Below are 26,163 nucleotides of genomic sequence, written 5' to 3'. Positions count from 1 at the left end.
TCGCATTTAATTTCTTTCTCCAACATATCATGACCCAAAAGACCAAACAGAAATGTCTACTTCCAAAATCTACGCACTTACTTCTTCCCTCTTCGTCTTCCTAACAATCTTCACAAGCGAAGCTTCTTTTAATTACACTGCTCATCACTGCTCAAACGCCACCATCCGCAACGCCACATTCCGACGAAACCTCAACGTCCTCCTCTACTCCCTCACCTCCAACGCCTCCCAGTTCGGCGGCTACTACATGACCATCATGGGCTTTGGAACCATCGACGCCGTCAACGGCCTCTTTCTCTGCCGTGGCGACATCGTCTCCCACACAATCTGCCAAGAGTGCGTCACCGCCGCTGCCAATGACATAACTTCCCGTTGCCCTAATCGAACCGAGGCCATAATCTGGTATGACCAGTGCATGCTGCGTTACACCGACAAGTTTTTCTGGTTCAACAGTGCCGTTCCTAGGGTAACCCTCGATGACGGTAAGATCTTCTCCGGCAGGGACCTGGAACAGTTCAACTTCTCTTTATTCAGCTTACTCAATGACTTGAGTACGAAGGCTGCGAAATCACCGACGGTGAAGAAGTTTGCTGTGGGCGAAGCGATATTATCGAGCTCGCCGTTGACGACGCTGTATGCTTTAGAACAGTGCACGCATGATTTAACCAGTGATCAGTGTGAGACATGTTTGCGAAAGGCCATCGAAACTTTTGTTGGTAATTGTTGTGTGGGAAAACAAGGGGCGAGGGTTCTTCTTGCTTCGTGCAACATCAGATATGAACTGTACCCCTTTTACAATGTAACGGCTGTATCACCTGGACCTGTTGTAAGATTTCCTCCTCCGTCAGGTAATTAAATGTATTTGTTCATAACTGTGCCACAAATCGACCATGAGGTTACTAGCAACCGATTAGTTCTTCTATGGTTAATCTTGCTGGGTTGGTTTCATCTTGCTGATGCTTTAGATGGAGACTAAAGTTTTCCAGCAATTATTTGAGCAGGAAAGGAGATAAATGAAACACGAAGAATTGTTCTAGTTGTTGTCCCAGTTTCAGTTGTTGTTATGATCTTCTGTCTCGGAGGGTTTTTCCTGCTGAAAATACGGAAGAGGCATAAGACTGCAGTACTTAATGAAAGCCGTGAGTAATTAATGTTCCAAATGAAAGTTCATTAATTTAAACTATTCTGCTTTGGTTTATCTAAAAGATTGCTGAAATTCAACTTGGTATACGATTATATATATGTATAATAGATGGAGAAGAACTTACTCCTCTAGAGTCGTTGCAATTCTCTTTTGCCACAATTGAAGCTGCGACAAACAATTTTTCACAGCTTAACAAAATAGGCAAAGGTGGATTTGGGGAAGTCTACAAGGTGATCGGTGTATTTAACAATAACAAAAGGAAATGTATATTTTATATTTCTATCTATATATGCTTTTTTTTGCGGCGCACATATGTATATGTTAAGTTCTGATTGTTGACATTTATATTTTCAGGGTGTGCTTCCAGATAAACGCGAAATAGCAGTTAAGAAACTTTCAAGTAAATCTAAGCAGGGTGTGGTGGAATTTAAGAATGAGATTTCACTTATTGCCAATCTTCAACATAGAAATCTGGTTGCCTTGATTGGGTTTTGCTTGGAAGAAGATGAGAAAATGCTTATCTATGAATATGTGCCTAACAAGAGTCTTGATTACTTTTTATTTGGTATGACCAACTTTTTTGCCTTCATTTGAAGCTTAGCATTTTGGAATAGTACTTTTTATTTTCAACTTGATTTTAACTTAATGATCATTAGTATGGCACTCGTACATTTTCTAACATAAAATAATATACTCTTTGGTGAACTTTTAGATACTAATCCAAAGCGAAGGATATTAAATTGGTCAGAACGTTATAAGATCATAAGAGATATTGCAAGAGGAGTTCTATATCTACATGAGTATTCACGGCTCAAAGTTATACATCGTGATCTCAAGCCCAGCAATGTGTTGTTAGATGATAACATGAATTCAAAAATATCTGACTTTGGCTTAGCAAGAATAGTTGCTACAAATCAAAATCAGGAAATTACTAATAGAATAGTTGGAACACAGTAAGTATACTCGACCTTTATCCTTTTTCGTGCATGCTAGGGAAAATGAGTTCTTAGAGTTGCTCAAAACTTCAACAGTTGTTGCTCCATAAACATAGTTATTTCCTTCTATATTATTTCTTGTATTGATTTTGTTTTTGTTTGTGCAGTGGTTATATGTCTCCTGAATATGCAATGTATGGGCGGTTTTCAGAAAAATTAGATATATATAGTTTTGGAGTTATAATCCTGCAAATAATTAGTGCAAAAAGAATTGCTCGATCCCCGATTTCAAAGATTTTTGAAGATCTTTTAAGCCAGGTTCGTGTTAAACTCTAGCTAATATACCTTCTAATGAAATTTTGATATTTTTTTTTAATCGACTTATCCGTTATATACATAATTCATAAACGGAGCAGAATGGAACAATGAACGAAATGTATTATGTTATTTGAGACTTTCCTGTAGGCATGGAGACAGTGGAGGAATCATACCCCACTGGAAATTATGGAGTCAACCCTAAAAGAAACATACTCTCGCACTGAAGTCATAAAGTGCATTCAAATTGGGTTATTGTGTGTACAAGAAGACCCAGATGATAGACCCACAATGGCCACAGTTATTTCATACCTCAATACCCAATTGATTGATTTGCCATTTCCAAGAGAACCTGCACTCTTCAGGTACAGTGCTGGGAAATCAACCAACATGGAAGATGGAGATTGCAGCTCAGGACAACCGTCCATTGATTGCAGCTCAGGACTTTCTTCCATCAATGACATGTCCAAGAGCACTTTTTTCCCTCGATAGTTTCTGTCAGTTGGAAGCTTTCTATATCAAATAATTTGGTGTGGGATTTACTTGTATATGTGCCTTCTATATTTTTGTTGTCATTTAGAATTTCTGTAGTGGTTGCAAATGTGTACATGACTTGAGCAATAGTCATTAATTACTACTTTGTTTTATGAAACCATTTAACTGCACTTATTATCATATTTATACTTATATGTCAACTTGTGGCAGAGCTATTAGGTACGAGTTGGCAAAGTTTCACTCTCAATCTTAAGAATAAACGATTGACTTATTTTGATATATCACGGAGATAAGGTTTTAAAAGTTTGTTATTGAAGTTGGAATCTACGATGTGACGGAAGGAAATGGTGAGATTCTGCAATGAAATAGAGGCTGATAGGTAGGCTAGGGGAATCAGTTTCATGTTCATTTTTTTTATGAGCACCACAAACTCATCAGATTTGGACTGTACATATCTCATTTGGATAATCTGGATTTATTTTTTTAATTTTTTTATCCAAAATAATTATTTTAATGTGTAAAGGATCTAAAATAAAGATAATCTCTTAGCTATTATTCTTTCAAAAAATAATTTTTTATTTAAAAATAAATAATTAAATATTTTAAATCTAAACCGTTTAAATTAGATATAAATGGTCTAAATCTGATAAGTTTATAGTGGTCATCAATAAGATGAGCATTGAATAGGCGGGCTAAGATAGAGATATAGATAGAGTCTGGAGAAATTGTGTTCCAGTTAAATCTGAGAGTATGTACCAACATGGAAAATGGTGATTGGAAGATATTAGATCCGAAAGGAATGTCTGTTATATAGGTTTTTCGAGTTTTGCATTAATAAATGACATCTAAATTTGTGTTTAATACTCTAATCGTTTGACGTGGCAACGTGTGACTTAATCGTGTGTGTGTGTGAGTAATATTTCCCCTGCTTCATTTTCTGTCTCCACCCGCGAATCGCCTGGCAAAGAATATCATATATTAGGGAATTATGACTTATTTACACCAATACAACTTAAAACTATTTTAAATGGAACCACCCTACACATATATAGTTGTGATTGATTTTCAAATTATTAAATGTAGGAGGACTTTATTATCATCATATATCTAATATAGATTTGTAAAGCATGCATGCTTGATGTAAAGTGTTGGTATCTTATGTGGAAATTGAGTATTTATATACGTACTTAATTAGGTTGTTTTTCAAGTTTTTTAATGGCTTAAAAGAATCTTTGCCACCGACAATAAAATTAGGCTAATAAGATAGGCACAAACATCCTCTGCGAATCATTGTTGGTGGCATCCTGAGAAATTATGCTCCAGATCTGACAGACTAAAATGCCGATGGGGATTTATAAATAAATTTTATTCACTTTAATAATTGTGATTTTGAGATTTTAATTAATATAAATATATAATATTATATTGTTATTGTTATTATTTACTTATTTATCAGATGCACCAAGGAGGCGCGAGGTTATGAAAAGGAGGCAGTCGCACACCGTATAGGATACCACACACAACATATTAGATATTACATACACTTATTAATGTAATATGTAGATTGCAGTTAAAACTAAATCTTATATTAAGAAAATAAGTTAGTGGCAACTAATTTCTGTGCTTCTACTATATCACGGGTGCCTTTTTTTTAAAAAAAAATTTTAGTCAAGATTTTTGAGGGTCTGGGTCAATGTATAAATGGAAAGAGTCTTGATTTTATCGTTTTTCTTATTATTTTTTAGCCGTGACATTATTATGTAGTTAATTTAACTGGCGTCTTATTTTAGCTCATTAAAAACTGTTATTTGAAATTTTCGAATGAATCTGTAATTATTCATCAAATTCAGTAGGGTATCAATTGAATACCTTTGATGAATTAAAATTTTCTTCATGTAATGATGAAAATATCTCCTCCATTTTAAACGTACGAGCTTTTGCATTATTTAATGGGAGAATTACAATCAAGTTTCAAAAAAGAGAAATAATTATGAAAAAGTCCCAATAACAATTTAAGTAGCCTGTAACAACAAATTATAAAGTAAAGAATGACAACTTCTGAAACTTGTTTTGTAATTTTTTTATTTTGGCCCTTATTGTAATTCTGATAAGGTGGTTGCAAATCCTACTACATGAGGATTTTGTTAGTAAAAGAATTTAGAGACGTTATCTAATAACTCATGTTGTAATCAGTTCCTTTAGGGTAGAAAGAGCCTTTCTGATCATGGTTACGGATTACAAACAAATTAGTAGAACAAAATTTTGTTTTTGGGGTCTAAACGAGAAGGGGACAAAACAGAAGATCTTAAAACCTCACCATATTCGATGCGTCCAATGCTCAATTACATGATCGTACGCTTATGAATCATTCGTGAGAATCCACTCTCACCTTGCCAATACTTTGTCTGGCGTTCGCTGCTGGCTAAGCAACCAGAATACTTAGCTCCTACCAACAAATAATTAATTAATCTCAACATTAATTCCTCTCTGTCTTCTCCAATCACAATATCAGAACCAAATAAAAAAGAGACAATTAAGTTATTAAATTTACAAAAATTTAAAACCACGAATTACATTCTAAGAAATAAAAAAAGAAAATCATATTAAACTTTAAATCTGGACAATCTTAACAAAATATAATTGACATCTATTTGGTGAATTATAATAAGAACCATCAATTTTTCCTTAAAAGTAACTCATAATAGGAATCGAAGTAGTATTAGGCCAAGCTTCCTTCCTCAAAAACCACAATCTGTAACCTCAATATTATAGTTGTCATGGATAGCTGTGAAGGATTTGACCAGACAATATGTTAAAGATTTAGAACTAGTCCTTTGATTACAAGTAATGGTTAGTTTTACGTGGTTGATTCAAATGAATAACTATATTTTAAAAAATCGGCAATAATATGATTCAATAGATTGCTTAATGCTTAATAAATATGTGCTTGTTGTATACGTAACAGGAATACAGAAGAAAAGAATGATAATGGAGCTGTTCAAACAATTATAATATCTTAGGAAGCTTACAAAACAACGAATGGATTTCCCAATCTTTCATTGACTTTGAGATAGAGAGAAATTCTGCCCCATTTGAAGCATTCAATTTATTATTTTATTCAAACACAACTGACTTCTCCTCCAAATTAAATACCCGGCCAATTATTAATTAATATCGAGGGATCACATTTCCTCTCCTTTTCTCCCTAAAATAGTGAAATTAAAAGCTTAGTTTTATGTTAGACTGGATAATAACTGGTGCATTTATGACTAAAAATAATATTAATTAAAGATGATATATATATTTAAAATATTCAAGTATATAGAGTAGCTGTCGTTGTGGTTAGTCAGAGCATCATTTAATTTTCATATTCCTTCCATGTTTTGATTATTATTATCCCACAGTTGCTTCCATCACATAATCAAATAGCACAAAATCTAATATCATCGTCACATTTCGTTCTGCAACAACACATCAGAACTCAACGCCAAAAGAAAAATGGCGACTTCCAAATTCTGTGCATTCACTTCCTTCTTGGTGTTCCTAACCATCTTCTTCATCACAAGCAAAGCTTCTTTTAATTACACAGCTCATTACTGCTCAAACGCCACCATCGTCCCCGCCAACACTACATTCAAACGAAACCTCAACGTCCTCCTCTATTCCCTCACCTCCAACGCCTCCCAGTTCGGCGGCTACTACATGACCATCATGGGCTTCGGAACCACCGACGCCGTCAACGGCCTCTTCCTCTGTCGCGGGGACGTGATCTCCCCTACCGCCTGCGAAGACTGCGTCACCGCCGCTGCTAAGGACTTAACTACCCGTTGCCCTAACCGAACCGAGGCCATAATCTGGTACGACCAGTGCATGCTGCGTTACACTGGCAAGTATTTCCGGTACGACAGCGTCACACCCGGAGTAAACCTCGACGACGGCAAGAGATTCTCCGGCAGGGACTTGGAACAGTTCAATGTCTCGTTATTCAACTTATTGACTGATTTGACAACGAAGGCTGCGAGACCACCGACAGTGAAGAAGTTTGCCGTCGGCCAAGCGATATTATCGAGCTCGCCGGTGACGACGCTGTATGCTTTAGAGCAGTGCACGGATGACTTGACCAGTGATCAGTGTGAAACATGTCTGCGAAATGCCATTGGAATTTTCGGTAATTGCTGTGAGGGAAAACAAGGGGCGAGGGTTCTTCTTGCTTCGTGCTACATCAGATATGAACTATATCCGTTTTACAATGTAACGGCTGTATCACCTGGACCTGCAGTAACATTGTCTCCTTCTTCAGGTAATTAAATGTATCTAGTCATAACTGTGATAGAAATCAACCATGAGTTTACTAGCAATCGATTAATGCTTGTATGGTTAATCTTGCTGGTTGGTTTCATCTTGCTGATGCTTTAGATGATGGAAACTAAGTCTTTCCAGAAATTATTTACGCAGGCGAGGACAAAAATGAAACGCGAAGAATTCTTCTAATTGTCGTTCCAGTTTCGGTTGCTGTTATGATGCTGTGTTTGGGAGGGGCTTTCCTTCTGAAAATACGGAAGAAGCATAAGACTGCAGTACTTAATGAAAATCGTAAGTAATTAATGCTTCCAAATGAAAGTTCATTAATTTAAACAGCCATTCTTCTTTGGTTAAAAGATTTGTTGCTGAACTTATATATATTGTCTATATATAATAGATGGAGAAGAAATTACCGCTCCAGAGTCGTTGCAATTCTCTTTTGCTACAATTGAAGCTGCCACAAACAATTTTTCACAGCTTAACAAAATAGGCAAAGGTGGATTTGGGGAAGTCTACAAGGTGATCCAATGAATTTAACAATAGTAAAAGGAAATGCATATCTTTTATTTTCTAGCTATCTAGCTATATGCCTTTTCTTTGGTTTTTTGGGGAGGCAAATATATATATATGCATATGTTAAGTTCTAATTGTTGACATTTATGTTTTCAGGGTGCGCTTCCAGATAAACGAGAAATAGCAGTTAAGAAACTTTCAAGTAAATCTAAGCAGGGTGTGGTGGAATTTAAAAATGAGATTTCACTTATTGCCAAGCTTCAACATAGAAATCTGGTTGCCTTATTTGGATTTTGCTTGCAAGAAGAGGAGAAAATGCTGATCTATGAATATGTGCCTAACAAAAGTCTTGATTTCTTTTTATTTGGTAATGACCAACTTCTGTGTTACCTTCATTTGAAGCTTAGCATTTCTATTTGGAAAAGTAGTACATATTTACTTAATTTGATTTTAACTTATGATTTATATAGCACTCATGCATTTTCTAAACCATAATAATGACTATTTGGTAAATTTTTAGATTCTAATCCAAAGAGAAGGATATTGAATTGGTCTGAGCGATACAACATCATCGGAGGCATTGCAAGAGGAATTCTATATCTACATGAGCATTCACGACTCAAAGTTATACACCGTGATCTCAAGCCTAGTAATGTGTTATTAGATGATAAAATGAATCCAAAAATATCAGATTTTGGCTTAGCAAGAATAGTTGCTATAGATCAAAATCAAGGAAGTACTAGTAGAATTGTTGGAACATAGTGAGTGTACTCTACGTTTATCCTCTTTCATGATTTCCAAAGAAAATGCGTTTAAAGTTACCTAAAACTTCAATAATTATTTCCTCATAAATATAATTATTTTCTTCTATCTTACTTTTGATATAGTTTGATTTTGTTTTTCTTTATGCAGTGGTTACATGTCTCCTGAATATGCAATGCATGGACAATTTTCAGAAAAATCAGATGTATATAGTTTTGGAGTTATAATTCTAGAAATAATTAGTGCAAAAAGAAATGCTCGATCCCCCAAGTCAAAGATTCTTGAAGATCTTTTAAGTCAGGTGAGTGTTAAACTCTCGCATTTGCTAAATAAATTTTGATATATTTGTTAGATAAATTATCCATGTAGATCTCTATATACCCATAGCACATAAGTTTCATGACAAACGACCTTATTAATAACGAGTCATAAATCTGCTTTAATCTGAAATTCTGTGCAATGCATAACTCCTTATTTAGTGTTGTATAATATATATATCTATGTATTCCTTGCCCCTGGAAAGAAAGTGCAAGGGCTAAGCACAAAGGCATCAAAATAAGTGAAGCACTAGATTTTCTCGCCATTTAAACTATATATAACAGGAAAAGTGAAAAGTATCACAATGAACAAACGTAAATCTTACCTTATCTGGGACATTGTTTCAGGCATGGAGACAATGGAGGAATCACACCCCACTGGAAGTTCTGGACACAAACCTTAAAGAATCATACTCTCACACTGAGGTCATAAAGTGCATTCAAATTGGGTTATTGTGTGTACAAGAAGACCCAGATGATAGACCCACAATGGCCACAGTTGTTTCATACCTCAATACCCAATTAATTGATTTGCCATTTCCAAGAGAACCTGCGCTCTTCAGGTACAGTGCTGGGAAATCAACGAACATGGTAGATGGAGATTGCAGTTCAGGACAATCCTCCATTGATTCCACACCTTCTTCCATCAATGACATGTCCAAGACTACTTTCTTCCCTCGATAGTTTATGTGAGTTGGAAGCTTTCAACATCATATAATCGCGTCAAATCGATCATTCCTCAGGAAAATTTTTGGGGAAAAAAAACAAGAAGAAGAATATATGCCTTCTGTTTTCTTGTCGTCCAGATATTATTCTATATATAGTGGCTGCAAATGTGTACATGACTTGAGCAATGGTAATTAATTACTACTTTATTTTATAAAACCAGTTAACTGCACTTATTATCATAATCATACTCCGAGGACAAAACGGGAGTTGGTCTAACTTGCACTCAACAGTTTTGAGTTTTTTATTTGAGTTCATTATTCTGTACTATATTATATGTCAACTTGTGATCAAGTTATTATTAGACGAGTTGGCAACGTTTTGCTCTCAATAATAAATGATTGACTTATTTTGATATGTAATTATTATAATTATCAAATTATTTGATGGAGGACTTTATCATCTTATATTTAATATAGAACGGTACAGCATGTTTGATGTGAAGTAAAATGTTAGTATATATTTTGTGGCAATTGAGTGTTCTAGGTATGCTTAGGTTGTTTTTAAGCTTTTTTTTTTTTTTTTTGCCATCGTTGTTTTGAAGTTTTCTAACTGCTCATTTTCTATATAAGTTACCAATATTTTCGTTATAAACGCATTACAAATGTCTGTGCATCCATCAAGCGTTTTCCACACGTAAAAGATAATAAAAGTAGAGAACAGAATTTTTTTTGGTTTACTAAAGCATAGGCATTCTCTTATTAGAGACAATCGTATTTAAAATACTGTTGGATAATAAATATAAGACTAATCATTTTTATTAGACATAGTCCCTATAGATAACAGACAGAATATTGAGATGGTTGGTCAATATAATTTTATTGAGTCAAGTCAGGCACATTTTATTGGGCCAAAAAATTATCAGGCCCATTGACTTCAATAAACTTTTCTGACCCAGTGGCCCGAGCGTGGCCCAAATGCATAAGACCTGGTTAGAAGGACAATAAATGCACGTAATCACATATTACGTGTCTAATTTTAACGGAGAAATCTAATTTAAAAAATATTAAGAAAAATTGCAATAAAACCTCACCTAAGATAATTAAATATGAAAAAATTTCTTAAAATTATTAAATTAATATGAAGTTTCAATGGATCTCATTGCAAGAAATTTATTTTGTTTAATTATCAAATTGTCTTTTTTTTTAAATATATATTAACAACTGAAAGTGTAGTTATTAACAACTTAAGGTATAATAATTAATTATTATTACGATAGATATTAACTACTCATGCATTATATTTTTATGGTGCACTAGAAAAATATATTGTTAAGAATGGGGATAGTCATGGCCCCTGGAGGGAGGTCTTTGTGGATATTTGCTGGCTCCTTTGGAAACGAAGGAATGAGAGAGTGTTTGAAAACAATTTGACCCACACTCACGAACTTATTAGCAAAGCTCGAGCAATCATGTCAAGCTTCAACAGGGCCAAAGTTCAACTACGAAGGGTCAATATTAGTGGTGCCACTGTTCATGAGGAAAGAAATACCGAAAGGATAGACAATGATACCATTACTGTCCAAGTGGATGGAGCCTTCTCGCAGAGGACTGGGAAGGCAGGTTGTGGAGGGACTATCCGTAACACGGATCATCAAATTCAAGAAACTTTTATGTTCAGTATGATAGACGGCGACCCTTTGGTTGCGGAGTTGTGGGCTTGCCTTATTGGGCTCAAGTGTGCATGGGACTGGGTCACAGAAAAGTTTTGTTACTCAGTGATTCTTTAGAAGTAGTCAGACTGATAAATGATGGTGCACCAGAACTTCATGAGAACTGGGAATTGATTCAGAATTGTCAGAACTTGCTTAAGAGAGAATGGCTTGTGGAAGTCGGTCATTCAAGGAGGGAGAACAACACTAAAGCTGACAACCTTGCTAAGAGAGCTCTATCCCTTCCGGCTGGACTCCACCTTTTAAGTTCAACAGATGCTTTTGATTTTACTGCTTGTAATGTAGATGAATAGTTTTATTTTCCCTCTTTATCAAAAAAAAAAGAAAAATATATTATTAATACCTACCACATGATAGTTATCAACTACTCTTTCAGCTATCAATACATACTTTAAAAAATAATATGATAATGAATTAAATAACCAAAATTTTTTAAGACTTAGTTACTTTTTATATTTAATTGCCTTGGTCGGACGTTATTGAATTTTCCCAAAATATTATCATATCAAGCCCGCCAGGCGGGACTCCCACTTGCCATTCGTCAAAGGCACCAGCTCTGGCCGCCACTTTGGTGTCTTCCCACTTACAGTATGGTCAAAGCTTGATCCTTCACTCTCATTCATAATCCATTTCCATGGCCATTTTTCAACCATCGCTGAGAAAACTACTGATTCCGTTGTTACTATTTTCGTTCTCAGACTATGTTTCTCTTCAAAATTTATCCTCTTCTTCTTTTCACGTCCTTCTTGGCAACGCGAGCTCTCGCAGCTCCCGTTTACAATGGCCATTACTGCAACGACACGACCACGTACCCACCCAACTCCACATTTCAGCGTAATATTAATGTACTCCTCTCTTCTCTCACCTCCAACGCCTCCCTAGATTCCTCTGGTTCCTACAATACCGTCATGGGCTTCGGCACGCCCTACGCCGTCAACGGCTTCTTCCTTTGCCGCGGCGATATCACCATGCCCACCTGTCACGATTGCGTCAACGCCGCCGCCAAAGACGTTATTTCCCGATGCCCTAACCAAACTGAGGCCGTAATCTGGTACGACGTCTGCACGCTGCGTTTCACCAACATGTTCTTCCGGTTTGAGAGCGTCTTTCCCGGAATGAATTTGACGGATAAGGAGAGCGTATCTACCACCGATATTAACCGATTCAACCAGTCGTTGTTCAGATTGTTGGATGATTTGGACACGCGAGCTGCGAATTCGGAGACGGATAAGAAGTTCGCAACAGGGGAAGTGAGAGTTACGAGCTCGATGACTGTGTATGGGCTTGCGCAATGCTCGAAGGAAATGACATCCGAACAATGTGAAACCTGTTTGCAGAACGCCATTGGAGTTCTTCCGGCATGCTGTGAGGGAAAGCAAGGCGCGAGAGTTCTGCTTTCGCCCTGTAATGTCAGATACGAGTTGTTCCAGTTTTACAATTCAACCACTTCGTCACCTGGTAACATAACTTCTTCAGAGTTAATTTCTATGAATATAAGCAAACGTGAGCGCAAACAAGTAAGACTGTTTGATTTCTGTGTTTCGTGAGAACAATGATTTCCAGCTAAATGTATCTGGAGAATTTTATATATTATGTGTTATTGATTTGATTTTCAAGTCCTTCCCGGATCAATTAAGATTATTTGTTCAAATTAATTGCGTTTTCAAATGAAGAAAACTTGCAGAGGATTGAACCAAATAAATTCTCTTGAGAGTTTATGGATAAACATAAGACTAAGTGGTCTTAATGGAGTGAATTTTCATGTGATACAGGTCAGGCATAGAGTACTTAATTTTTGGCATTTCAGAAATTTTACGGTTCAGCGATTTGCAAATGGTATATATATGAGGATGAGTGGGTGCATAATCATTGATTGAGTGTTCAGTAAACAGCTTTGCTATATTCTCCTCATGATAATCTCTTTTCATATACCTCTGCCTGGGACAATCGCCCACTTAAAAGTAATTTTTTATGTATTTGTGATGATTACGCTCTTCTTTCTTAGTTCTTGAATTACACAAGGTTGAATTTTTTTCCCGGCAATTATTTATGCAGGAAAGAAGAAATATGGATCAAGAACAATTGCAATGATTGTTATCCTTGTTGTTGTTTTTGTAATCCTCTTATGTTTAGGCTGCTATTTCCTGCTGAGAAGATCAAGGAAGAGTCATAGGACTATTCTCAGAGAACACTGTGAGTAATTTAATAAAATCTCATGCTCTTCAAATTAATAAAAAGAATGGATAATTAAACATTGTTACTCGTGAAATTTTATGTTGGCCCAGTTGGAAATGAAAGCGAGTCTTTGGAGTCATTGCAATTTAGTTTGGCTACAGTTGAAGCAGCAACAAACAAGTTTTCACAGCAGAATAAGATAGGCAAGGGTGGATTTGGAGAAGTTTACAAGGTAAATAAATGTAGTAAAAGTATATCTATACTTGTTTTTTATGCTAAACTTTACTAAGAAGAGACATAATATTAGGGTCGTCTTCAAGACGGACGAGAAATAGCAGTTAAAAAACTTTCTACAAGCTCAGGACAAGGTTCGATAGAATTCACAAATGAGATTTTACTCATAGCCAAGCTTCAACACAGGAATCTAGTGGCTTTGTTAGGATTTTGCTGGGAAGCAGAAGAGAAGATGCTTATCTATGAATATGTGCCCAACAGAAGCCTTGATTACTTTTTATTTGGTATGAAACTTTTATTTATTTATTTGTTCAAGGAGGCATTTGATTAATCTGATTCAAGTTATTGAAGGAATATTATGCAGCTGCTTTCTTACTACCTGAACGACGTGTCATGTACAGATTCTCAAAGGAGAAAACTACTGAACTGGGTTCAGCGTTATAGAATCTTGGAAGGAATTGCGCGAGGAATTCTTTATTTACATGAGTACTCAAGACTTAAAGTTATACACCGTGACCTTAAACCTAATAATGTGTTATTGGATGATAGTATGAATCCAAAGATTTCAGACTTTGGTTTGGCAAGAATAATTGCTATAGATGATGATCAAGGGAAAACAAGAAGAATAGTTGGAACATAGTAAGTGGTTCCAAAACTTAAATATCCTCCATCTTAATTTTATTATATGTGATGTAAATATGTTAGAAGTAAAAGACTGTTTTAGTAATAGCAGTTTTGTAAAAATATATAACTAATCCTAATTTTTCAATTATCTCTTTGGGCTTGTTAGAAGTTTTTAAAGTAAACTTTATACATGCAAGGGACTTGGCTCAATTTAGACGAGGAATATCTTCTCTGTCCGTCAATTTAACTTCAAGCCCCCTAGTTTGAGCAAAACCCCAAGATACTCTTAACCATATTAAGACTATGCTTACTGAAGCCTAAGCATTGTCGAATGTGAGACCCTTTTATTTTGCTTCCGCTGATAACATTTTTTCTTTTTTTGATAGTGGTTACATGTCTCCAGAATATGCAATGCATGGACAATTTTCTGAAAAGTCTGATGTATTCAGTTATGGGGTCATAACATTGGAGGTGATCAGTGCAAAAAGAAATGCCCGATCACTAGACTCACGTAGTGTTGATGACCTTATTAGTCATGTAAGTGCAGATTTCTAATTTTCTAGGATGATTATGTTTCTTTTTGTGGATGCAAGTGTCACTGTTTTGATGGGGTATTGAGATGATAAGGAAACAGAAAAAAGTACAAGACTGAAGTATCTGATTCAACTAAAATGTTGCAGGCTTGGAGACAATGGAGGGATCAAACACCGTTAGAAATACTGGACCCAGATCTAAAAGAAGCTTGCCCGCAGAGCGAAGTCATGAAGTGTATTCAGATTGGTTTGTTATGCGTACAAGAAAAACCAAATGATCGACCCACAATGGCAAACGTTGTTTCATATTTTAATAGTCCTTCAGCCGAATTACCTCTACCTCGACAGCCAGCATTTTTGATGAACAATGTAATGGCAGGGGAATCCAGTTCAGGTTCTAGATCTTTATACTCGGTAAATGATTTGTCTATCAGTAATTCTTTCCCTCGGTGACACTAGGTCGATTTTTATGAACATTATGATTTGCTTATCATTATTGGATGTATAGGGAAAATCAATCGCTGAGCTAATTTGTATAGAGAAATCGCTCCGGGACTGACTTTGTTGATTAATGTTGATGGTTAATTGAGCAATTTTGATAAGGGCCAGAGCATTTTTGCTCCCGAAATTTGTTGTTTTCCACTAGTAAGTGATTGGTGTTCTAAATTTTTAGTTGACGCAATATTTTTAGCTTATATACGTACTAGTAAAGAAAATCTGACAATTTCTTTCCAATGTTTAAAACTAGTTCGTATTTTTGAATTCTAACTAGAGACTTTGCACGGTTGCATAATCAACTTTGCCTGGAGTGGTCCCCGAACTTGTCTTTGGGCAATGTTTGTATTTGCCTTTAGTTTGTCCATCAGCAAGTTGACTTCAGACATATCCAAGAGCAGGTCTAGGCTTGCCCAGGCTTTAACCATGAGCAAGTATCGACTTGCTTGTGGACAGTATAGACCAGTCCAAGGTGGGAGAGATGAATTAAGATGAATTGGGCTAAATTTCAATAGATCGTGGCAGTAAGTCACTTGATCACTTACAATATCCACTTTGTTGCTTGCAAGAATTTTGCCAAGGACACGTATCTTTAGGACCTCACTTTGTAAGTTGGCAAACAGACAAAAGGCAAAATCCAACTCAAAATCTTGTTTTTTTTTTTTTAAATAAAAACTGAATACCATTAGTTCAAAGGATCATTACAAACAGTAGTATCAAAAAACCTAAAGTCCTAATCGTCCTGTGATTATGAGTTATAACGAGTTGTTGAATTCTTACTGTGATTTGAATATCGATAATTCAAAAATAATACCTCAATGAAAATCTTAAGATTTTTTATACACATCAAAATTTTAAAATAATAATTTCTCACTGTCACGGACTTCTGGGGAAAATGGTGCTTTAATTCTCAAAATTATTCAAGTAACAATTAACGTTGGTTAAACATTCCTATAGGACAATATTTCACTAATTTTTTAAATTTTTAAGGAACAATATGCCAACCAAAATTTTAAAATACCAATTACATTCGGTGAAAATTTTATAGGATGAACATGCCACAACCCTTCATAATTTTTCTTTTCATTCCACTAATAACTTGTATTTACAGGGGTGACGGGTGGGGCGAAAAATAAATATCTGTATAACCTGTTCAAAAATTTACAGGTGCTGCAACATTATAATTTCATAAGTTCATCTCCATAAATATTTAAAAATCCAGAGCTCTTGTATCTATATATTTCTTCTTTGTAAAAAAAAAAAAATCTTGTGCAGATATTTGTCTTTAGCCTCACCGCTACAGTTTAGTACTAAATTTGGTATCAACACGTAATTTCCCTTCACATGACTATTTTCTGTTTTGGAAAACTTGTGCAGATCTTCCTCTTCGATGTCATCAGTTTTGTCATTACATCTTTCTTTCTTTGTTTTTAAGAAAAGGACCAAACTAATTTCAAGATTTAAGATAATTTTTTAATAATCAAAATTGGTTCCTATTTATAATTCTCTTTGCATTTTTCTTGTCACTCATGGTATAATTTTAAAACTGAGTGGCATATTTATGATATTATTTTAATATCATTAGTATATATCAATCAATATTAGCCTGGTAAAAAAAAAAATATCAATCAATATTAGTATTAATATAAAGCATAAAATTTTTACCAAATTTCACTGCTTAGTAATATTACTTAATTATTTATATCACACACGATGCATGTATGTCCATCAATTAATTTCAAAGTTCGCATTTCTTATGGCTTTATGTATATAAAAATCTCTTGCAAGTAATCAAATTATATATAGTTTATAAAGTATAAAAAGTTTTTCATTTATCCCTCATAACAATGCTTAAATTTGATTGAAAAATCTAATACTCCTCTGGTCCTGATTATAAGACCCAATTTGATTTTTTATTTGGTCCTAATTATAAGATCTAATCCATTTTGTCTCTTATATTTATGCATTTTTTTCTAAGATAATCTTTCTAATAATAATAGTTTTAGCCAATATACTTAATTAGCAAGGATATTTTAGGAATGAAAACACTTATTTATTATAAATAACCAACTTAACTTACTTTATTAATCTCTTCAAATAAATTAATTGGGTCTTATAATTAGAACCGGAAGAGTACATGAATGTCTTGGTATCTTACCGGTCGTGCTATGAATAAATGTCAGATCGGCGCGAGTGTTGAAGAGGCCCGCCAAGGGAGACTCCACCCGACTCGTCAGTTGTCAAAATCGCCATTTCTACGGCGTCTTCCCTCTTCAGAGTTCGGACTTGTCAAAACTTGATCCTTCGTTCCCATTCATAATCTCTGTGCATGGCCTGGCCACTTTCCTTCTTCCCTTCAATCTTCATTTTTCAACAAACATTAAGAAAAACAGAGACTCCATTATTATATTCCCACCATGCTTCTGTTCACAAACTCTCTTCTTTCCCTTACGACGTTTCTTTTCGCAACATTCTTGGCAACCCCAGCTCGCGCAACTCCCGTTTACAATGGCCATTACTGCAACAACACGGTCACGTATCAACCCAACTCCACATTTCAACGTAATATTAATGTACTCCTCTCTTCTCTCTCCTCCAACGCCTCCCAAGACTCCTCTGGCTCCTACGACACTGCCATGGGCGCCGGCACCCCCTTCGCCGTCAACGGTTACTACCTCTGCCGCGGCGATATCGCCATCGCCACTTGTCGAGACTGCGTTGCTGCCGCCGCCAATGACATCATTTCCCGATGCCCTAACCAAACAGAGGCTGTCCTCTGGTACGACATCTGCACGCTGCGTTTCACCAACTCGTACTTCAAGTCTGGAAGCGTTGTTCCCGGAACGAATTTGACAGACGGTAAAAGCGTATCTAACACTGACATTAGCCAATTCAACCAGTCGTTGTTCAGATTGTTGAATGATTTGGGGACACAAGCTGCTAATTCAGAGACGGCGAAGAAATTCGGGACTCGGGAAGTGAGGGTTACGAGGTCGATGACGGTGTACGGGCTTGCGCAATGCTCGGGGGAACTGAGCTCCCCACAATGTGAGACGTGTTTGCAGAATGCTGTCGGCGTTCTTCCGTCGTGCTGTGGGGGAAGACAAGGCGCGAGAGTTCTGCTTGCAACCTGTAATGTGAGATACGAGCTGTCCCAATTTTACAATTCAACCACTTCGTCACCAGGTAATTTACCTTCTTCATAACCAATTCTTTAAATTTTAGCAAAATATGTGCAAACAAACAAGACCGTTTTATTTCTGTACCTGTTATGGTCAAAACAAGGATTTTTATACATTTGTTATGACTGCTTTCTTCTTTTTAACTTCTTAAATTACAAAAGCTTGAATATTTTTCTTGGAAATTATTTATGCAGGAAAGAAGAAATATGGATCAGGAACTATCGCCATGATTGTTATCCTTCCTCTTGTTTTTATAATTCTCTCGTGTTTAGGCTGCTATTTCCTGCTGGGCAGATCAAGGAAGAGTTACAAAACTACTCTAAGCGAACATTGTGAGTGGGGGGGGGGGGGGGACAAACAAAATCTCACGCTCTTCAAATTAATGAAAAGAATGAACGACTAAACATTGTTACTTGTGAATTTTATGTCGGTCCAGTTGGGAAAGAAACCGGCGCTTTGGAGTCATTGCAATTTAGTTTGGCTACGCTTGAAGTAGCGACAGACAAGTTTTCACACCAGAACAGGATTGGCCAAGGAGGATTTGGAGAAGTTTACAAGGTAAAGCAATGTCGGAAAAAACATATCTAATTATCTACACTCTTTTTTCTTATAATAAACTTCACAGAGAGGAGCCATAATTTCAGGGTGTTCTTCGAGACGGACAAGAAATAGCTGTTAAAAAGCTCTCTAAAACTTCAGGACAAGGTTCAATAGAATTCAAGAATGAGATTTTGCTCATAGCCAAGCTTCAGCACAGGAATCTAGTGGTTTTATTAGGATTTTGCTTGGAAGCAGAAGAAAAAATGCTTGTTTATGAATATGTGCCCAACAAAAGCCTTGATTATTTTTTATTCGGTATGGAACTTCTTTTCATTCATTTGTCAAAGGAAGCATTTATTTCTCACCAAAAAAAGAAAAGGAAGCATTTATTAATCTGATTCAACTTATTGAAGGAAAAATACGCACCTCTCTTCTGATTACTTGAATGACTTACGGTTTACAGATTCTCAAAGACAACCACTGAGTTGGGTTCAGCGTTACAGAATCATGGAAGGAATTGCTCGAGGAATTCTTTACTTACATGAGCACTCAAGACTCAAAGTTATACACCGCGATCTCAAACCTAGTAATGTGTTGTTGGATGATAACATGGATCCAAAAATCTCAGATTTTGGTATGGCAAGGATAGTTGCTATAGATCATGGTCAAGTGAAAACAAGAAGAATAGTTGGAACATAGTGAGTGACTCCGAAGCTTTTCTATCTCCTTATATTCTTTTTAATCTTATTGTGTGTGATCTAAATGTGCTAGAAATAAGGGCCATTTTAGGAACATAATTTTTTTAAAAGTGATTCCACTTGTTTTAAGCAAAGCCCCAAGACCCTCTTGGCGCAATTTTAGAAATAAAAGAGAAAAAACTACTGTGATTTGTGTTGTATAAAGCTTGAAGAATGAGTTAGACTGTTCATGAGTGGTACAATTTGTTTGAGAAATATCATAAATAGATTATGCTTACTAAAGCCTATTCATTGATAAAAATGAGACTTTAATTTTGCTTTTACTAATAATATTCTCTTTTGCAGTGGTTATATGTCTCCAGAATATGCAATGCATGGACAATTTTCTGAAAAGTCTGACGTTTTTAGTTTTGGGGTCATAAGTTTGGAGGTAATTAGTGCAAAAAGAAATGCACGATCGCTTGACTCACATAATGTTGATGACCTTATCAGTCATGTAAGTACTGATTTCTGATATTTCTGTTGATGCAAGTTTCATCATTTTCATTGTATATTGAGATGATAAAGAAAAAAAACAAAAGTAAGACTGAAAGATCTGATTCAACAAACATGTTGCAGGCTTGGAGACAGTGGAGGGATCAAACACCATTAGAAATCCTGGACCCAATTCTAAAAGAAGCTTGCCCACATAACGAAGTCATGAAGTGCATTCAGATTGGTTTGTTATGCGTCCAAGAAAATCCAAATGATAGACCCACAATGGCAAACGTTGTTTCATATTTTAGTAGTCCTTCAGCCGATCTGCCTCTCCCTCGACAACCAGCATTTTTTATGAACAATGGAATGGCAGGGGAATCCAGTTCAGGCTCTGCATGTTTATACTCCGTAAATGATTTGTCCATCACTAATTCTTTCCCTCGGTGATATGACTCTAGGTCGATTTCTACCAATATGCTTTGTTTATTTATCCGTGTTGGATGATTCTCTCAGCAAGTTTTTGTACAGAACAGGTCTCTCTGTCATTGAGTTCATTGGAATTATTGTGAATTAATCAAATATTATTAGTTGGTTGATTCAGGCATGGAGAAATGATTCTTTGCAAAATTGATTGAATAATGAATAAGTAAATAGTTTTAAATATTATGTGTTTGACTTAAAAGCTCTATAATTTTAATAATTTATGACAATATTAGAAATAACTCAATTCAATATACCAATCATATATAGACCCAAAAACAAAGTTTTGAAATTTTTGTTTACTGACTTTGAATCCTTAAATTTTGATAATAAAATGGAATATCAAATACTTGCTGGTTCTGGAGAGAATAAAAATACGGCTACATAAAAGTTCAGTGGTTTTAATGTACGAACGATTCAATTTTGTTGCTCAATGCTCAATAGAATACTAATTCAAAAGCCGATTTGTGCAAGTAAAGTGATCAGCTTCAAGAAAATTGAAGGCCTATCAATAAAAAAAAGGCCGCTGAATACTGACTTTTTAAGCGAAAAGAAAAAGAAAAAAAATTACTGACAATTTAAAGCCGCTGACCTTATCAAAAGCCTTGTAGCCACGCTGTCCTGGAAGTCACGAGTTGTGTAATTATGTGCCGCTTATAATTTCTTTTTTTGTCAATTTATTCCCCTTTTAGTTTTTTTTTTAATTAAAAAAAAGGGTCGCTGACCTGCCCAGCTGAAACCAGGGGCCCGGAAGAAAACGATCGCTCCATTCTCCCCGAAGGCCAGATTCTCAAGATAACATTAAAATAAAGCCTTGACTTTTATTGCGTGCTGCTTCTCAAATTTCGTCGGCTACCACTTCGGTCTCAATCGTTTTCTTTTATTACACTTCACTAAAACAAAAATAACAATGAATATGCAATTTTCCCCTACCAAATTTGCTGAGAAAAAGTCCAGCTTTGCGGTTAACTATTTGAATATGTCGGATTTGACCAAAGAAACGCTGTTTCGGGTTTCAGCAGCTACATTAGTCACTATCAGCTTCAAACCGTAATGTCAGATATCGGTGTCCCGAGCTGTATTGGTCAACCATCCAAGGTGTCAGCGTGTTTTTTTAATCAGATGTGGTTTTATTGATGCCAACACGCAGGTGCTCAGTCAAACCTATGCTTAGAACTTGGATTAAATTGGCCGGTTGAGCTTTAGAGAAGAAAGTCCAAAACCATAAAGTTAATTTTCTTCTTCGATTTGTACATTAAGTGTTTATGTTTATGCCGAAGCCACGGTTTTGAATGTTTCAAGGAAGGTATTTAACAAAATCGGACTACATACTATTCAATCAGCCATCCCTCAGGCCTGATCATTAGTTTCCCACCTAATGTTCCATATTTTACCACTTACAAGCCATTCCTCCAGATCACAACCATAGAAATGGCTTTGGTTTCTCTTAGAATGCTTTCCTTTCTCTGTATCCTTCCCATACTCATATCTCAAGTCACTGCCCAGCCTGAGTTCCTGTATCATTACTGTAACGAGGGTAATGGCAACTACACTGCTAATAGTGCCTACCAGACCAACCTCAATACTCTTTTGTCCAATATTGCTTCCAACACAGAAATTGACTATGGCTTCTACAACTTCTCTTATGGCCAAAACTCCGACAAGGTTAATGCAATAGGGTTGTGCAGAGGAGATGTTGCCTTAGATATATGCCGCAGTTGCCTCAATGATTCTAGAACCCTCCTCACCCGGCTCTGTCCAAATCAGATGGAGGCGATTGGTTTCTATGACAATTGCATGTTACGCTATTCAAACCGTTCAATTTTTAACACCGTGGAAAATTTGCCTTCCTTTTGCATGTGGAACATTAAGAATGCAACAGGTGTGGATCAGTTCAACAAAGCGCTAAGGAATTTGCTGGATGGTTTAAGTAGGACGGCTTCATCAGGGAGCTCTCTTCGTAAGTTTGCTGCAGCAAACGCTGAAGGCCCAGACTTTCAGACTCTGTATGGTCTCGTGCAGTGTACACCTGATCTATCTTCAGATCAGTGCAGTGACTGCTTGGTCGAGGCAATCTCAGGACTCCCACAATGTTCTGGTGGCAAGATTGGAGGTAGAATTTTAAGACCAAGCTGTAATTTTAGATATGAAGACTACCGCTTCTTCAACGCTACCAGTGATTCAACACCACCATCAGAAGGTACCTCTCATTTTATGCTTAGAATTTTTTACACAAAAAGCATCAAGCTAATAGCATCTAATAGGGCTCCATCATATATAATTTTGACGACCTTTTTCTTGTTGGGGTTTTTCATCTGATGGGAGGAATGATGAGCAGTCTGCTGAAAATTTAGATGCCGGATACGTAGTATCTTGTTAATGGTGGCCTTTCCTCTGTTTGCTGTGCTCATATTGGTTTCCTTGTCTTATTATCCTCAATTCTCTGAACATCTTAATTATCGTATTTTTTGCAGGAAAGAGCAACACATCACGAACTATAATTGCCATAGTTGTGCCAATTGCTTCCGTTATTGTCTTGCTCGTCCTTGTCTGCATCTGTTTACGAATGAGGAAACCGCGGAAACATATCAAAAGTAAGTCAAGATAGTCTCCTGAGATTTGCTGAGTTAAGCATCCTTTGTTACGTTGTGAAATGAAACGGTAGAAAGGTCACAAAATGCCATGGATGAGGGCGTAAAGTAATTTCCTAAAGTTTTACTTACCAATGATTTAAAAGGAATAATAAAATACTTTTTTTCCCCAATTGTTAAAGTATGTTTGATTCCATTACAATCAGTAATAAGTAAAAACACAGACATAATCATTAGCATAAATCTTAAAGTTTCCGCAACAATGTGCTTTTTCCACAAAGTTGAGTAGCTCACTTTAAAGTCATTTTCAGATGATGAATTTGAAGCTGACGGTGAAATGAGGTCATCTGAGACATTGCACTTGAACTATGATGCCATCATAGCTGCCACAAATAACTTTTCTGAAGAAAATAAGCTAGGACAAGGCGGATTTGGACCTGTTTACAAGGTAATGATAACAATGCTACGTCGAAAATATGCCATGTCTTGCTCTGGCCAAAATGGTTAGACACCACGATAGTTGGTCATGAATCATAAACATCAATCTCTAACTATTTTCAGGGTAAGCTTATTGGTGGACAAGAAATTGCCGTGAAAAGGTTGTCTGGGAATTCTTCCCAGGGGGATAAAGAATTTAAGAATGAAGTGCTGTTAGTAGCCAAGCTTCAGCATCGAAATCTAGTTAGACTACTTGGTTTTTGTTTAGAAAGGCAAGAAAGACTACTAGTCTATGAGTTTATTCCCCATAAAAGTCTTGATTGCTTCATATTTGGTAAGTCAACACTTGTTCTCGATTGGACTGTGTCTAATACACCACGTCTGCTGAGCCTATATAGGTTTACACATATTCCAAACAGCTCAAAAGATTATATGTTTGCTTGATATGCAGATCCAATCAAGCGTGCACAGTTATCTTGGGAAACAAGATACAAAATTGTAGGAGGCATTGCTAGAGGACTTCTTTACCTTCATGAAGATTCTCGCTTGCGAGTTATTCATCGTGATCTCAAAGCAAGTAACGTTCTTTTAGATGCAGAGATGAATGCAAAATATCAGATTTTGGTATGGCAAGATTAGTTGGAAGGGACCAAACTCAAGACAATACAAGTAAAGTTGTAGGAACATTGTAAGTATGCCAATATTTTTAGACCAAAAAGTTATCCAAAAACTTTAGTGCCAAGACAATTAGAGAAAAGTTTTTTACATTTATATCTAATTGAACTTTTCCATACTAATTATTGCATGACACCTTAAATATGTGCAGTGGATATATGGCCCCTGAATATGTACTGCATGGACAATTCTCAGTAAAAACGGATGTTTTTAGCTTTGGTGTTCTAGTTCTAGAGATTGTAACTGGCCGTAAAAATAGTGAGGTTTTTGAAGGCGAGAATGCAGAGAATCTAGTCAGCTTTGTAAGTGTAGCTTTGCATTATTTATCTTCCTTTTCTTTGGAAGCATATGGCTAGAAATTTTTGTAGAAGTAAAAAGCTGAAATTTCTATTGTGATATCTTTTAATTTACAGGCATGGAGAAAGTGGAGGGAAGGAACAGCCACAAGTATTGTGGACCCCGCAATTATGGGAGGTTCAAGAGATGAAATAATGAGATGCATCCACATAGGATTGCTCTGTGTTCAAGATGATGTAGCTGACAGACCAACCATGGCTTCAGTTGAAGTCATGCTTAACAGCTACTCTGCTACCTTTCCTTTGCCTTCTCAACCTGCTTCCTACATGAATAGTAGAAATTTTTCCTACAGCAGGTCCAGAGAGTATAATTCAGGGGCAATAACATTGAATGAACTCAAAAACCAATCTGTTCAAGCATCATTGAATGAAGCATCGATCTCTCAGCCATTTCCTCGTTAGAAGGATTATGGAATTACTGTCTACACTCTGTTGCAAAGGACAAGCGAATGTTGCAGTTTCGAAGAAAAGAAAGTTATGTAGTTTTATGTATGTATATGTGATCCTGAACATTAAGATTCTATTTTTATTTGTTCTAATTCAGTTCATTTGTAAATGAAGAATGTTCAGCTCGCAATATAGTTTTGTGTATACATAGTTTTTTCCCCTTTATTTTACACAGGCTTGATAATAGGGGTTATCTTTCTTTTCTTGTTTGAGTACAAGACTTCTGCCAATTTTACATTGATTCAATCTCTCTTCATCTCATTCTTAGAAATAAATTGGATTGCATGATTTGTGATAGTAGGTGCTATGCAATGAATGATGGAGCAATTAAACGCCTAAATTGATGTGAGAAGTGAAGGACTTCCCAGGAGTGATGTCTTTGTTGATGCTTGTACGTGTGTCTGAGAGATGGTCTTTTAACAAGGGAACATGACTTTTGAACATAAACTAAGAAGTGTTGTTTTTTTTTTTTCTCCCCTTTTGCTGCGGAAATGGATGTTTCAGATTTCATTGAAGCTATCAGTTTACTACTCGAGAGGGACATCCCAGGGCCTACATGTCGAGAAAATTAAAAAAACAATTAACTATTCTTAAATGGAGAACAACTCTCTTGGGGCCACAACAAACAACAAGAAGCAGCCACAAACTCACTTTTATGACAATCTGATCAAACGAGTCTTGAGGATGATCCGATGCTCCTTCAAACCCAGAGTAACAATAACATTGAAAATTTAAAAGCAAGCATAGTAATGGGCCAAAAAAACAAAAAAAGAACCTTGCACGCTACACACCCCTCTCCGACTCTGGCCATGGATTTGCTAGCTACCATTATCAGGACTTGATAATTACCAAACGGGAAAAAAAAAAAAGAGAAAGAAAAAACAGAGAGATGGACACCTTACTGTTACACATCCTGGGAAGTGAGTAATTACTTCGTTCCAGTGGATGGTCTTGCAAAAGTGGTTGGATGGATGTAATTCACACATGCATATGATTAAACAAAGGAAAAATTAATTTGGCAATCTTTGTAGTTTTAT

The 26,163-nt window shown here is 36.1% G+C and overlaps 4 protein-coding genes and 1 pseudogene across 5 annotated transcripts; all 5 read left to right on the top strand.

The window, feature by feature from the left end:
• Positions 1-52: 52 nt before the first annotated feature.
• On the top strand, positions 53-2,886 carry LOC114733006 (putative receptor-like protein kinase At4g00960). The gene is made up of 7 exons (XM_028920422.1): positions 53-848; positions 1,002-1,123; positions 1,207-1,374; positions 1,499-1,709; positions 1,857-2,097; positions 2,247-2,397; positions 2,545-2,886. The coding sequence occupies exons 1-7, from the start codon at positions 53-55 to the stop codon at positions 2,884-2,886; spliced, it is 2,031 nt and encodes a 676-aa protein (XP_028776255.1).
• LOC114733001 (cysteine-rich receptor-like protein kinase 10) lies at positions 712-20,730 on the top strand. 2 transcript variants are annotated; one of them, XM_028920418.1, is made up of 8 exons: positions 712-716; positions 17,628-18,428; positions 18,619-18,756; positions 18,861-18,982; positions 19,069-19,279; positions 19,428-19,662; positions 20,008-20,158; positions 20,281-20,730. In XM_028920418.1, exons 2-8 carry the CDS (start codon positions 17,660-17,662, stop codon positions 20,584-20,586), a joined length of 1,932 nt encoding a protein of 643 aa, XP_028776251.1. In that variant the 5' UTR covers positions 712-716; positions 17,628-17,659; the 3' UTR covers positions 20,587-20,730. The 2 variants fall into 2 exon arrangements, with proteins under 2 accessions (XP_028776251.1, XP_028776250.1); XM_028920417.1 differs by lacking the exon at positions 712-716 and having other exon boundaries at positions 17,448-18,428.
• Positions 6,388-9,632, top strand: LOC114733005 (putative receptor-like protein kinase At4g00960). Its single transcript, XM_028920421.1, has 7 exons — positions 6,388-7,189; positions 7,345-7,482; positions 7,589-7,710; positions 7,861-8,071; positions 8,225-8,465; positions 8,617-8,767; positions 9,132-9,632. The coding sequence occupies exons 1-7, from the start codon at positions 6,388-6,390 to the stop codon at positions 9,465-9,467; spliced, it is 2,001 nt and encodes a 666-aa protein (XP_028776254.1). The 3' UTR covers positions 9,468-9,632.
• LOC114733002 (putative receptor-like protein kinase At4g00960) lies at positions 11,814-15,218 on the top strand. Its single transcript, XM_028920419.1, has 7 exons — positions 11,814-12,639; positions 13,237-13,374; positions 13,467-13,588; positions 13,664-13,874; positions 13,992-14,229; positions 14,601-14,751; positions 14,895-15,218. Exons 1-7 carry the CDS (start codon positions 11,883-11,885, stop codon positions 15,198-15,200), a joined length of 1,923 nt encoding a protein of 640 aa, XP_028776252.1. The 5' UTR covers positions 11,814-11,882; the 3' UTR covers positions 15,201-15,218.
• A 1,155-nt stretch (positions 20,731-21,885) lies between the features above and the next one.
• On the top strand, positions 21,886-25,352 carry LOC114733011 (putative receptor-like protein kinase At4g00960; annotated as a pseudogene).
• Positions 25,353-26,163: the final 811 nt, after the last annotated feature.

Source organism: Neltuma alba, unplaced genomic scaffold (genome assembly GCF_004799145.2).
Source record: "Neltuma alba isolate B1F8T4 unplaced genomic scaffold, ASM479914v2 tig00012961_pilon, whole genome shotgun sequence".
NCBI classification, from domain to species: domain Eukaryota; kingdom Viridiplantae; phylum Streptophyta; class Magnoliopsida; order Fabales; family Fabaceae; genus Neltuma; species Neltuma alba.
The sequence above is the reverse complement of the archived record's forward strand: the minus strand, read 5'-3'. Positions and strand labels throughout refer to the sequence as shown.